This window comes from Trichosurus vulpecula, chromosome 9 (assembly GCF_011100635.1).
Source record: "Trichosurus vulpecula isolate mTriVul1 chromosome 9, mTriVul1.pri, whole genome shotgun sequence".
NCBI classification, from domain to species: domain Eukaryota; kingdom Metazoa; phylum Chordata; class Mammalia; order Diprotodontia; family Phalangeridae; genus Trichosurus; species Trichosurus vulpecula.
The window spans coordinates 176045312-176059749 of NC_050581.1; the positions used below are offsets into that span (position 1 = coordinate 176045312).

The following is a 14438-nucleotide window of genomic DNA, read 5'->3' on the forward strand; positions in this document are numbered from 1 at the left end:
CCCGCCCACCCCGTCTTGTTTTCTCAGGATTCTGTCCTTCAACAACCTCACCCGGCTTGATGAGGAGATACTGGGTGACCTGAGCAGCCTACAGACCTTGCGTCTTAACCACAATTCTATCAACCACATTGCGGAAGGCGCCTTCAAGGGACTCAAAAACCTGCGCTTCTTGTAAGTGTTTCTTAACATCTGGATTGTCTCTCAGCTTCAGTGGAATGCTTTTAAAGATAAGGGGGAACGAGAGAAAGGAAGCTCTTCATTTTGGCGTGTCCAGGCCCTAGGAGTTCGTGCCCACGTCTTAGACGTCTTCCTAGCCTCCTCCAAAGCTTGCTCAAGGGTTCTTATGTGAGGCCTTTCTTGATTTCCCCAGCTGCTAGTGCCTCCTTCACTACCCCCAATCACATGGATTTACACTTCATTTCTACTCTCCTTTTATTTTGTTCCCCCTGATAGAGTGGAAGCTACTTGAAGGCAGGGACAATTTCCTCTCTTCCTGCCCCACCCTTTAAAAGAACTCTCCTCAGTGCCTGGAGTGTAGCAGATTGGATCCAAACCCAGTCTGGGGATTGTTTCCTTCTTTTCGTCATGCCCCTAATGCCTAGCACAGTCTCTTGGATGTTGTAGGCGCTTATTAAATGTTGCTCGATTGATAGGTCAGGTGTGATCAAAACCCAGGTCTGGTGCAAACTTTGTAAAAGTCCTTCTTTCCATGGACATGTTTGAAAAGTTACCTGTTGAGAGCCAGAAATGTTCAGCATTTCCCCAGGGGTTGTCGGCTCTGCTGATGACTCTTGAGAGTCCATCGTAATTCCCAGAGTCCCCTTGGCCTTGTAGAGTGGGTTCTTTCTGGTGGTGGTGGCAGTGGTGGTGGCATCTTCCAGGTTCCGGTCACGGACCCCTTCCATCATCTGTATGAATAAGTTGGCCCAGAATGAAGGGGGGCTTAGGGCCTTGCTCTCACAGTCTTCTTGCTTCTGGGTCTCTCTCTCTTGTAATTTGGTTTCTAAGACCTAGAGAATTTCCATTCAATCCAAAGTATACTGGGGCTATTTTGTGTGTTCTCTTCCTGACCTTTCCAGAGGAGCATTGTGCTCTGAATTGGTGGGAAACCACCATCGTCCAAACTGGATGGCTGCTTGTGTGGGGAATTGGCCAGGGTGGGGGTGGGGGTGGGGGTGTTCAATTCACGGGGCCTTCCTCATTAATAGTGGACAGACGAAAGGAGAGCGGGGATGGCGTCTCCTTCCTGGGTCCCCTGGCTCAGGGATGCTGGTTTGCTCCTTTCCATTGTGTTTAGCTTGGAGGAAGTCACTGTAAGGTTTTTCTGGGGCCTTTCCCAAAGTCTTTCAATTGCTGGCATTCAGAGGGCTACGTTCCTCCCAGGCAGCTGCCAGTGCAAGCATTTGGAGAGTTCCAAAGAAATCGGGCCGTGGAGTTCGCAGCCCCCTTCCTTGTGCCTTGGCGCCCACAATGAGTTCCAGTAAAGAGAGAAGAGGAAACAAGTGTGTGAGGGGCGGGGGAGGGCGGGGAGCCCCTTTCAATTCAGGCCTATTGGTCGGGCACCTAGGGAAAAAAACAACTAGAGGCTGCTTTAATTATGGCCTATTGTGGGGGGAGCCTTTGGTGAGGGCGAAACTGCTGAAATGCTGAACCTTTCCACAGAGGTCAGGCTTGGGACCCCCTGCAACACAGGGAGGTGATTAGCAAGGCAGCCGCATTCAGGCTCAGCAGGCCAGAAAAAATAGGAAATTGGCAGCCAGGCTGGGGGTGCCGGAGGAGAGAGCACAAAGGCAGGGCTGCTCAAGAGGAGAGAATAGGGGGTGCCACAGACTGAAAGGAGCTCTCCCTCCTCAGCGGCGAGATGTCTCAGCTCCTTTTAGCAGGACAAAGAGCACCCCAAAGCTTCCCTTCTCGGGGCCTCCGGAGAGAGCCACAATTGGGATGTCTTGGCCCACATGGAAGGACCTGGCTTTGGTCCCTTGTGCTTGGGCCCAAGTGACTGGAAACTCCCTTGGCATGAAAGAAGGTGGAGAAGAGGGGGGCCGTGGGAAAGGGGCTTCTCTTGGTCAAGATCAGGAGAAGGAACAAGGGTTGAGAGAATAGGCTTGGCTCGTGGGACCATAGATTGGGACCCTCAGAAGTCAGTTCAGCTTCCCGGATTTGCAGAGGGAGAAGCTGCGATCCAGAGAAAAGGGACACACTGGAAACAGACCTGGGATTTGAACCCGGGGTCCTTTAACTCCCAAGTGTCCCCAGAGTGTGCTGCGCTGCCATGTTTCCTGGCGTGATCAGCAGAGCTCACTGAATGCAAATACAGGTGTTCTTTGATTTGTCTTTTGCTCCCTTTTTTAATTTTTGGAAGCCATCTTTGAAGTAGTCAGTAGGATTTTAGTTTGGAAAAGGAACCAAGTCGATTAGTTTGCAAAAGTGTGTTTCCTTGAACAAGCGAAGCCAGACTCCAGGCCAGGCAGAGCCTTTCTGTTAGTTATTCCAGGGCACGGGTGGCCGCTGCACCTATACCAGGTGTCCCCAAGCTCCTAGTGCAGCTTTATGTTTATGCACTGAGACTCTTGGGATGCCCTGTATTCTGCTTTGTGTGCTTCCAAAAGTCTGGAGAGCTAGAGGGGACCTCATCCAGGCCTCGGCTACCTGTGAATTTTTCGCTGTCTGGTCCTGTGCCTGTGTAGGTTTCAGTTTGCAGAGAGGAGATGCTCCTTCAGCTCCTTCCCAATCCCTTTTCTGTCCTTTGGGAATGATATATTCAGGCCTGAGAAATTGATGGCGAGCTCTCTTTTGTCTTCTCCCCAGGGATCTGAACCATAACGAGATTTCGGGCACAATAGAAGACACCAGTGGAGCATTTACGGGACTAGACAGCCTGAACAAGCTGTGAGTATCTCAGCGTTTGAAGTCCTGTTGATCCCCTCATCTGTGGAGAAGTGCCCTCTGCTCCCCTGGAATCTGCCTTTGTTCTGGGCTCAGCCAGAGAATGGCAAGCCTCGGCATAGATCTTCTTTTGTGGGGGAGAAAATGGAGGAGAAAGAGAGGCCTGCATCTGCTGGCTTCACCAGTAGCCTTCAGTAGGAGCGCATGTGTTTATTACACCAGGACCAAGGGGCTGCGTGTTGATAGAACAACTGTGTATTCTCTACACCTGAATTCATCAAGAGGGTCTCAAGGCCTTGAGACCATAAATGGCTATTTTTAGTCCTGAGAAAATCATCCAGATTCCTTCAGAGGATTTCTTTTGGCTCCAGCCTCAGTTTTTAGGGACTTCCGCACATATGTATGTGGGAGTTGGGGGTGGGATAGAGGTAGTAAATCTCAGTTCATTGTCTAGAGGCTAATTGGGGGCTGGGTAGCCTAGCTTGCTTATCTTTGTTCCCCCCACCCATTCTCGTCTTCCTCTGACTATATGATTATTTTATATGTGTGTGTATGTATATTAATACAGATATCTATATATGTGTATATATACACACACACACTTACACACACATATATGTATATATTAAATGCCCTGACAACAGAGAGCGACCAGAGGAAATGAGGAGTGGCAGATGAGCTGTGTTTGTTCCTTGTCACCAGTTCTGACAAAGACGTTTGGAAGGTGAAATCTCAAGTATCGTACCAGCTTGCGTGCTGTAGCTGAGTGAATTTAGTCATGATTTTGAAACCTCAAAGAAGGTTAATTTGAGTGCTCTTTCAACAAGTTAGAAGAAATGAGGGGAAGGGCAAACAGGCCAATTTAGCCTTGATATAAAGAAAGGTTTCCTAAGAATCAAAGTTACTCAGAATGGCCTTGGGGTACCTTTGGTGATGGTGTACTCTCCTCCCCCTTTTGGGTCCTTTTTAGTCATGTCTGACTTAGGACCCCTTTTGGGGTTTTCTTGGCAAAGATACTGGAGTGGTTTTCCATTTCCTTCTCTGACTCATTTTACAGATGAAGAAACGGAGGCAAACAGGGTTCAATGACTTGCCCAGGGTCACACAGTATCTGAGGCTGAATTTGAATTCAGGTCTTCCTGACTCCAGGCCCAGCACTCTATCCTCTGTGCCACCTAACTGCCCTTCAATCCTTCCAAGGCTGGGTGACTTTGTGGGCCGGGTTGCCGTGGTATCAGTTGGACAAAATGGCCTTTCTGGTCCCCTCGAGCTTTTGTGGTTCTTTGAATTAATTGTCCCTTTGTTAAATAGACCATTGTCACTCATTTGTTGAATTTAAATGAACTCTTTTAGGAAACTCAGCGAGTGTTAATTGCCTCATATTTGAGTTGCTTTGAGTGGCAGCTCACCTGGATCGCTGTAGGGTGAGATCATTCGGACTATTTGTTCATAACACAAATACGTAATGCACTAAGGCTTGTTTTCCTCTCAAGGGCCTTGTAAGGCGTGGGTTGTGCAAGATTTATCCCCATTTTGCTGATGAAGTGCTCCAAGGTGAAGCGTTTGCCCGTGATCACACCGCCGGTAGCACTGCAGACCCAAGTGTCTTGGTACCACGTCCAGCACACTTTCTGCCCTTCGATACTCCATTAATGCAGATAACTGCCTTTCCATTCTTCTCCCCACTTCTTCCCCACAGATTTGCTAGGCCCCCTTAATTTCTCTTTTAATGGTCTCAGCTGGTTTTGTGTCTGCACCTATTGGGATGTATTCCGGTCTTGACAGGGAGCACATCGACAACATTCTGGAAAAGTTAGGAACATCATGGAAAACCAATCTTTCAGGCAGAGTCAGTTCTAGCTCTGGGTAAACGGATGCTAATCGGCCCAGCCCTGTATTGTATGTCCCCACAAGCCCATTTTCCAAGGCTGAAGATGGTGAGTGCTTGAGCCCCGAGCTTGTCTTTGTGTTAGAGGTAACTGACAGAGGGGTGGGTCTTTCAGGGACATGTATAGTTTCTTTCCCATCTGATTCTCCTCCATTATGTTCCGTTCCATGCCAGAGTCCAGGACCCCAGGTCTTCAGGGTGCCAGTTTCCCAAAGGTCTGTCCTTGGAATGCAGTAAAGGGGAGTGTCTGAACAGATACATTCCTGCCTAGGAACCTAGCACTGAATGCTCTTGGGTATTTGTGATATACTGTTAATCAGGTTCTCCTTAGTAAAATGGAGTTTCCTTGGTATTTGGAGGACATTACATCTTTGTATATCTAGAGTTTTCTTCTCTGTCTTTGGCTCTGGGTTCAGTGAAGTGTGTCTACCCAAAGACCTCAGGAATCCAGGCAGACTCCATCTACCCCACCTTCACTGACGTAGTCTTAGGATGTTGGGAGCACGTCGGGTACCTGTGTGGCCAACTCTTCCTCGCATGGAAACAGCATCCCTGAGGAGTGAGTTTTCATCATGGAGTATCCATGGGTCAGCCGTAAGGATCACGAAATGGTTTCCTCGTCGCCACCATTGGGATAATCAACCTAGAACTGGTGGCGTTGTAAGAAAGTGTCGGACTTTGTCTTGTCAGGAAGACCGGCCTGGATCTAAAGCCAGCCACGGATGCTGACTCAGCTCCGTCATCATGACCGAGTCACAGCCTCTCCGAGGGATCCTTTCTTCATTTGCAAAAATGGGGAACCTGTTGTGGGTTTGACTGCCGTGATTTTGGTTGGCGCCGTAGCACACAGAGCGCCGGGCCTGGAGTCAGGAAGACTCATTTTCTCGAGTTCAAATCCAGCTTCAGACACTTCTTAGCTGTCTGACTCTGGGCGAGTCAGTTCACCCTGTTGGCCTCAGTTTCCCCATCTGTCCAATGGGCTGGAGAAGGAAATGGCAAACCCCTCTGGCATCTTTGCCAAGAAAACCCCACATGGGGTCACGAGGAGGTGGATGGGACGGAAAAAATGACTGCCTCCTGACCCATGTTTGAGGAAGCTGCTGTGAAAACCTTAAATTGCTGTTGTGCGTAGTCGCGGTGACATGTAATACGAGTACTGGCAGCGCACGCTGTTAAGGCTTGCAGAGCACTTCGCAGATATGATCTGATGCTCATGAAACCCCGGGAGGCAGCTACCATCCTTATTCCCACTTTACAGATGTGCCTGAGGCCGGATTCGATTTCAGGCCTTCCTGGCTCCAGGCCCGGGGCTCCATCCTTTCTGCTGCCTGGCTGCGTTGACATCCTTGTTGCTACTAGTATTATTATAGTCTCGTGTTCTTTTTACGCCCCTGCTGCTGTCCTGATATATCGCCCCCTCCACCACTTTCCCCGTAAAACCACCACCACCAAACTATATTCCCAAATAGCCCTGGTGTCGGTCATGGTCCTGAGTGTGGAAAGGCTTGGGAGTGTTTTAGGATAGAAAGTGGGTTCGCTTTTGCGGAGAACCTTTGGATGAATGAAGGACTCTGCACAGGACAGCAGAAGGACATGATTTGTCTTTGAAAACCTTGAGCATTGGGTGAGGCTAAAAGGGGCGGGCAGAATGCACCTTGTCGAAGGACACTGGGTTCTTCCCAGTCCGCGGCAGACTTGGCTGCCTTTCAGATATTCCCAGAAAGGAAAGACCACGAAAGGTCTGAGTAAAGACACTGCAGGGGGAAGAAAGATACCACCATAGTTTTTGTAGTGATTGAAAACAGTCATTTTAGAGAATTCTTTCAGCTGGCCCATCCTCACCTGGTGAATGAGCTCAGGCTACGGAAGGCTTTGCTTCCTCCTGATTGTGGCACCCACAGGCCTGGCCAGGACAGTAACATTTGGGTGTCCCTCTGATGGACTCTTTGAACACCTGCTCATGGGCTGTATCATGCTACAGAAACACACAGTATGTGAAGGGGAAAAGGAGAATGGCCTGGACACCAAAATAACTGCTCGTAGGCTCTCCATAGAGCAGAAGAGCCATTGGTCATGTCTGCCAATGGGGAATGACAAGTACTCGCTCTGGGGTCCATCTTACACTGTCACGTTTCACCAAGGGAGGAATATTGAGTTACAAGTAGTAGGTATGAAGGCTTTGGGGAGAGGAAGAAGAGGAGTCCAGTAGGGAAAAAAAAAGCACTGTCAGGCTAGAATTGGATGGTAAATCAGTGTTTTCCAACCTCATCTTGATAGAACTGTCTGGATTTAGAGGCTTTCCCTACAGAGGAGGGGATGAATTTATACCCCCTGGTTAGTGCCCACACAGGGGAAGAGAACAAGTTCTTCAGCTCCAGGCCACACTGCTGGCAGACTAGCTTCCCAGAAGGGAGCCTGAGGGCCCACCATTGTATCTACCCAATAATTGGCCAAGATCAGTTTAGCTAAAGCTAAGGCTTTGGGGATCTGGTGATTGGGTTTTGAGTTTCCGTTTTGGATGGTGGGAGTACTGCTAGCTCAGGAATACAGACATACATACAGTATGTCTTAAGTGACATTACACCAGAGTCTGCAAGTCCTGATGGCTTCCTTGGGTATCCATTTCCTTAGTTGTGAAGTCCAGCCAACACTCCTCTCTGAGGTATCTTGGGAGTAGTTCGCGATCCCTTGGTAGACGCTCAGATCCAGCCAAAGCCTTGATTATCCATCATGAATGGAAGAGAGTAGAGTGTAGACAGCCCAAAGCCACATAACCCAGAAAACTGCAGCATGGCCTAGGGTTTCAGTTCTTGTCCAGCCTTTTAACTGGAGTTGTGGGCACATGGGAGAACCCACTGGCCACTACTGAAACGGCTTATTTTTTTCTCTTCCCTGTATACTTTCTGGTGGAAATGTTAATGCACAGTACCACATAAAGTTAGGAAGAAAATAGGACGCTGACGGATCTACTGACAGGATAGTTGGGAGGGGGGGATATGGGGGACTGGAACATGTAATTACATCAGCCTGGAGAACCCCTGGTGAGTAAACCCCCTACCAGTGGAATGGCTGCCTGGGGTTTAAGTGACTTGCTTAGGTTTACTCAGCTATTCTGTGTCTGAACGGAACAACTATTCCTTGAGTGACTGGGAATAGAATTGTCCCCACTAGAAAGAAAAGTTTTCCCTGCGTATAAAATAGGCCGCTGGAAGGAACATTTAAGTGATTGAAGTAAAGCCCAGCTTAATCCTGGTGTGCGATTAGGTGACCTGTATTTACTGCCCCGTGGGAGCTCATTTTTAAGCTGGGGAGGATAAGTGAGGACAGCCATGGTGCAGGGAAACAGCCTAGATGCTAAATCAGAAGTCAGCTGGGTTCAGGTCCTGGTTCCTCCATGTGGTGGGCCAATCACTTCATCTCTGAGCCCTCAGTGAAATGGTCATAGTGCTTACACTTTGAATCTCATGGGAACTGCTTTTCTAAAGCTGTAAGACAGCATATATACACGTGCTACTGCTGTTTTTCTACAAAATCGTCAGGGGAAACAAAGTAGGTGTTCTCCTCTCCCTTGGTCTCCTGCAAGAAAATTCCTCCACCTTGCATGAGAGTTAAGACTTGGATGGTGCCCTTTAGGCATCTTCTAAGTGAAGAAGCCAGGAACAGTCATCTCTTTCTGATAGTTTCTCCTTTCCTCCTTCCTCTCACCCCTATTTCTCAAGAAAGCTGGATGAGGGCTACCCTTGGGGCCATGTTGGATATATGTGCCTTTGTAGCACCGTGCCTTGGCCTAGCTTAGTCCTCTTGAGTTGGGGGAGGAACCTTATCATCCTGAAACTCTACGAAGACTCTTGGGGCTCCCCGAATATCCCGTGGCTGGTAGGCACTTCTTCTGGTATTCCACTTGTGATTAGACTGAATGTCACAAAAAGACAGACCTTCTGAGTTGGAAGGGGCCTTGGGGTCTTCCTAGTCACAGTCCTTCCTGAAAAAGAAAACCTTCAACCTATGCACAAGTGGTCTTTGCCTGAAGACCTCCAGAGAAGGGCCACTTTGTCCTCTGGTCAGCCCCCTCTCCACTTGCCTCTTGGTGACTTCTCATGACTCTTGCTTCTGTCCTCGGAGGGAACTCTTAGGGACCTTTGCAGCTCTGTGGCCAGAGTGGCCGTGCCCCCTACCTCCCTCGAGCCAGATTCCTTTACCTTCTCTAGGCTGCTGCTTGTCCTCGCTCTTTCCTCAAAGTGAGCACCAAGTCTTTCTTCTCTCCCAGAGGATATCCATTACCAGCCATGTTTGTGTGACCACCTAGGAGGCTTTGGTTTCCTTTCCCCACTAGCAGAGAAGGGGCCAGAAGTGAACCAGAATGGTCACATGGAGAGTTTCTGTCTTCTCCACTGTCCTCAGCTGTGTCCACGTGGGGTCCTTGGAGATGGCCTTGTGGGGCAGGACAAGGATGTGACTTTTAGCAGGTCATCACTAGTAAATTCTAAGAGAGAAAAGAATCGCATTTCGAGATGGGGGTGGGGGAGGTGTTCTGCGTATATCAGCTTCTTGGGCTCAGTGCACATCGGGTCGCTGCTCCAGGAGTGGATCTTGCCTCTCTAAGTAGGTTTTGTCTTTTTCTCATTTCCCGTTCCACCCACACACTCCCAATTGGTTATTTTTTTGGAGAGTGGTTTTACTTTTGTTCATCTGGGTACTGTCTGTTTGGAAACTGCAGGACTCTGTTTGGAAACAAGATCAAATCCGTGGCCAAGAGAGCATTCTCAGGACTGGAGGGCCTGGAGCACCTGTGAGTACCCACCATGCCTTGCTGGGTGGAGAGGCCTGCCAAGCAGGGCTGCCCGAGAAGTCTGCTAGCAATTTAATAGTGTCTTTGTAAACCGAGAAGCCAGGCTGTTGGGAGAGGCCAGCTGCTTCCTTCTCATTATAAGTCAGCTTCAACTTTGCCCTTTATTTGGTGGGTGCCAGGAAGGGAGCTTGAGAACATATGGCAAATTAGGGTGCTCTCAATTAATGGGATTGGTATTGGAATACATAATCTTCTCTCCTGAGCCACAGGATCACACGGGGCTCCTCCCCAGGCCCAGACTTCCCTGCTAGCTCTCCCTAATGTCTGGTACCAGAACGGACAGCTTTATAGGAAAAAGAAGCCTAAATGTTCTCTCTGGGGCCGGTTCTTCCCTCTGCCTCCAAGAAATTAGAGCAGAGCAGAGATGTTATTCTTGTCTCTACTTGAGATGCTTGTAGCAGTGGCTTTCTGACCACCTATTACCAAGCGTAGTTCAGGAGTTGTTCTGGGAACTCTTAGTTAATGATTTGATGAGGCCTTTCTTTCCCAGTAGAATATAAGCTCCTGGAAGGCAGGGGCTGGTTTTCATTTTTGTCTTCGCACATTCAGTGCCTGGCACCACACAAGGTAACTTTGCAAATGTTGAGTGAGCTGGCTCCAGAAATGACCTGTGCGTGACTCCAGGCTATTTTCACAGATTCTACAAGAGTTTAGTAAGCACCTTCATCAGGTCATGTATCCCCCCACATCCCCAATTTAAGATGATGTTGGTCTGTGCAAAGAAAATTCTGGAAAGAGCTGGTCTTCCTTTGGGCTGGTGCATCATCTGCTTTTTTCTTGTCGTTTTCAGGAACCTTGGAGAAAATGCAATAAGATCCATCCAGTTTGATGCTTTTGCTAAGATGAAGAATCTTAAAGAGCTGTAAGTGATTTGGAATGTGCTCTGTGTGTGTGTGTGTGTGCACATGCCTGCGTGTGTAAGGGGGCGGGGTGCCATGGCAGGCTTTGGGTGGAAGGACAGAGAGAGAGACAGATAGTAATCAGAAAAGTTAAAATAACCGTATTTCAGTATCATTGATTTCCTTTGAATTCCTTCGCATTTGATTTTATACCTTTAAAAACATCCCAACCAGACAGCCAAAGGGATCCATCTCTCTTTCTCTCTCTGTCTCTCTTTTACACACACACACACACCCAATAACCTCTGTTTTTAGACTGGACTCACCCAGTAAATGAAATATTCGGTCTCGTCTTTATCTTCCATCGTGGATTGAATAAGCTTGCTGCCGTACGCAGCGAAGACCCCCAAGAGCCTAGTTTTGTTTCTCTCTTTCTTTCCAAGCCCAGGCTGGGGCCGTCATTCCATATGTGGGCAGAGGGGGCTTCTTTTGTACTTGCTCCTGTCTCTTACTTCTACTTACGCCTTCTTTTTGGATACTTTGAAAGCGTATCATCAGTGGGAGTCACAGCTGTTTAAAACAAACTCAGCCAGTGGCCAGTCTTTGAGTGAACCCAGGACCCGTCAAATTCCATGATTCTAGAGACAGAAAAACCAGTTTTACTTAGTGATGAATGGAGTGAACCTGGTCCTTGCTGATGTAGTCTGAGTAGAGAATTGATCAGCCTTTTGCCTATTAGATCTTCTAAATGCATCAGAGTACTAAATTCCTTCACCTGTGATTGGAACTTGACGCTGTACTGGTGAAGGAAAATTGATCCCCTAGCTAGTCAGCCTGATTCCTAAAAGAGACTTCCTTCCTTCCTTCCTTCCTTCCAACCTTCCTTCATTCCTTCCTTCCTTCCTCCCTCCCCTCCCTTCTGTCAATGGGCAAAGGGAAATACATCAACACGGTAGAGCATTGGATTTGGAGTGAGAGAACTCAAGCAAGGACTGTTGAACCCCTCTGGGCCTCAGTTTTCACATTTGTAAAATGGAAGTGGATTCTATCAGATGGCACCTGAGGGCCCCTTCTACTCTAGTTCTGTGATCCCAAGTTTTTGTGGTTTGAAGGTGCTTTTTCTCTTTTATACCCTTCCCAATTTGGTCTCTCTAGCAGTGGGGACCACCGGTCATGTTTTGACCTGATTCTGGACCCTAGTCCTAGAGCTCTTGTCTGGGATTCCAATCAGACCTTGCAATTTCCCAGCTTAGTTCTGACTCTGGCCTGAACCCAGCCTTCTGGTGGGGATTTAGCCACAAATTCTACTCACTCATTCCCCCTCTCCTCCCTGCTTCTTGGTTGCAGGCAGGTTGTGTTGCCCGCTTAGTCATCCTCTGGGTAAATTTCCACAAGCGATGATTGGAAACACACTTCAAGTTGGAATCAGGAAAATGTACGATTCCAGCCAGTGCAGTATTGGAATAGCTGGAGGGCAGACATTTCAAGGCAGTGCTTCTCAGCTGGGAGAGTGGTGGGCTGGGCTGCCTTTTCATTTTAAATGATAGGATGGAAAGAATGGGGTCTAGCTTCGGGAAGCTGGCCTTGTTTAGGAAATGGCTGTCTCTTGTGACACAGCTTCCCACTGGTTTTTCTATCTCCACCTGACAGGCTCCACCAACTTACCTTTCATCACTAGATGAGGGATGCTTCCATCTTGGTGACCGGTGCCTTCCTTTTAGGTCAGATTTCCCCTTGTTGTATCAGAGCATCTCTGGTCCAAGGGTCCTTATTTCTCAACATGAGCAGCCTCCTCCCAGATGATCATTGCTTCCTGAGGCAGGGAAGGGGAGGGATCAGCATGGGGAAGTAGAGTAGTCACCTACCGATGGACCAGGCCAACTAAAACCAGCCCCATTGGGCCGGCGGTGAGGGCTTCACTTTGCCCCTTTTCATACTCATTCTTGTTAATATTAGTATTTATTTTCCCAGACTGAGAAACCTATTCCTGTAAGTCATAGAATTAAAAATAGTCCTCTCTCCAGATGAGTGGCTGAAGACTCTTCAGGATGCTAGTATGATTTATTTTTACTACTCCTGGGATCTCCTTCTGGACCACTTGGGAAAGGCAGTTAAGCTATACCCCGTATAGTGTGGAGGACATGGCATGTGGGGCTGGTCAGTTGCCAGTTCTGCTGCTCGGATCCATGAAGATGCTTCTTAGGGAACTGAGTTCCACCCTTGGCTGTACAGTCTGGCCAAGGAGAGCCAGGCAGATGACCCCTCAGAACCGTCCCAGAGCTTTTTAAAAGTTCTGATCCATTAGACTCAGTACTAGCCAATAATAATAGCATGTAGGACACAGTCTTAGAAGACTTTGGTTAGCCTTTGTAATATCCTTTTGGGTTTGAAAAAGAAATCTTGACCAATTTTTGGGGCCTCCATCAAGGGTGTTAAACTTGATGCCTGCAAGACTCTCCAGTGCCCTGGGACAAGATTAACGTGTAGTTGGAAAATGTTTAAGAAAATAAATAAAAATATAATACAACATAGATAATGTTAATTGCTGGTTTTCTAAACCAACACCACTGGACTACATGAGTCCAGAGATCATGTTACCCTTTCTTTTAATAATTTTATTTTTTTCCCTAGTAACATGTTAAAACAATTTTTAATGTTTGTTTTTAAGATCACATTATAAATAAATTTTGAACTCAGTCACTAAAGGAACTAACTTTTTTTAAACAAGTAAAGGTATTTAAACTCTGACGGCAAGGGGGTAGAGTGGGAGGAGGGCTCAGCCAGATGGAAATGACTTACCCCTTTTTAAGTATCTAGTCTAGGGGATGTGTCTGGGCTCCTCATTAACCAATTTGACAGTAGCTCTCCCACGATGAATTACTATTTTTTTCAAAAAGTGGGGCAGAGTGAGAAGACAAAACATCGTTGCTTAATATGAAGACTTTGAGTTAGCTATGGATCTCAGTTATTCATGCCTTCTTTTCTCCTGGACCATGGGAAGCTCAACTGGGGCTGTAGTAAGAAAGCCTGTTTATACTTTCAAAACCCACCCTGGTCCTTCTCTGGTGTCCTCACTGGGAGCTTCCCCACTGCCCAGGAGCCAGTGTGGAGAGCTTCTGAGGGTCCTTCTCTGGTGTCCTCACTGGTAGCTTTCCACTGCCCACGAGCCACTGTGGAGGGTTTTTGAGGGCCTGCAGCAAGCCAATTCACCCGGGCCCTTGATCTAACTTATTGTCAAGTGACTCTGTGCGAAGGAATGTCCGTTTAGATGGCCATTCTGATTTCTGCTGAAAAATCCCCTTCTCAGTTGCTGAGAAATGAAGAAAGAAAACAGTCACTGTTTTGATTGGATCCATACGAAACCAAGGCTTTGCATTCTCATGCTCCCAGTGCAGTGGTAACTGCCGGGCGCTGTTTACAAAGAGCCAAGCTGGATCCCACGGACCTCCAAAATAATGCGGGTGTACAAGGAAAGACCCAAATGGGGAGAGGGAGCAGGCTGGCCGGGGTTCCAATTTGAAATATTAAAACATTCATCTTTGCCAATAGAAAGTAACAGCTGGAGGCGGGGGGGGGGGAGAGACAGAGACAGACTGAGACCCCAAGAGAGGCAGAGACAATGAGAGAAAGAGGAGAGACAGAAATAGACCTTCAAAGAACCTGTTTCCTCCTTTCTTAGCTGAGTTTGAGATCAGTTTTCCTCTTGAATTTTCTGTAGGCTATCTTTTCTCTACTTCATATATAGCACCCATATCTTAAGGGTTCCAATCATCCTTTGAAAATATAGTGACATATACACCTTACCCATTTTCTAGCTGTCATCCTTCTGGAAGGCCCTCCAGGGATCACTTAGTTCTGCCCTGTCATAAGGGAGGATTTCTTGTCCAAGGTCATGGAGTTAGTAAGTGGCAGAGTAGGGATTCCATGCTGAGCTGCTGAAATGGTCCACAGGGTGGATGTTTTGGGGTTAGAATTC

General features: G+C 47.8%; 1 protein-coding gene across 1 annotated transcript in view; it reads left to right on the top strand.

The window, feature by feature from the left end:
- Nucleotides 1–14438, top strand: part of LRIG1 (leucine rich repeats and immunoglobulin like domains 1) — a 131808-nt gene that overhangs the window by 106607 nt on the left and 10763 nt on the right. Inside the window, exons 8-11 of the mRNA XM_036738400.1 lie at nt 28–171; nt 2809–2889; nt 9492–9563; nt 10414–10485. Coding sequence (XP_036594295.1) covers nt 28–171; nt 2809–2889; nt 9492–9563; nt 10414–10485 — 369 coding nt within the window. The remainder of the gene's footprint in view (nt 1–27; nt 172–2808; nt 2890–9491; nt 9564–10413; nt 10486–14438) is intronic.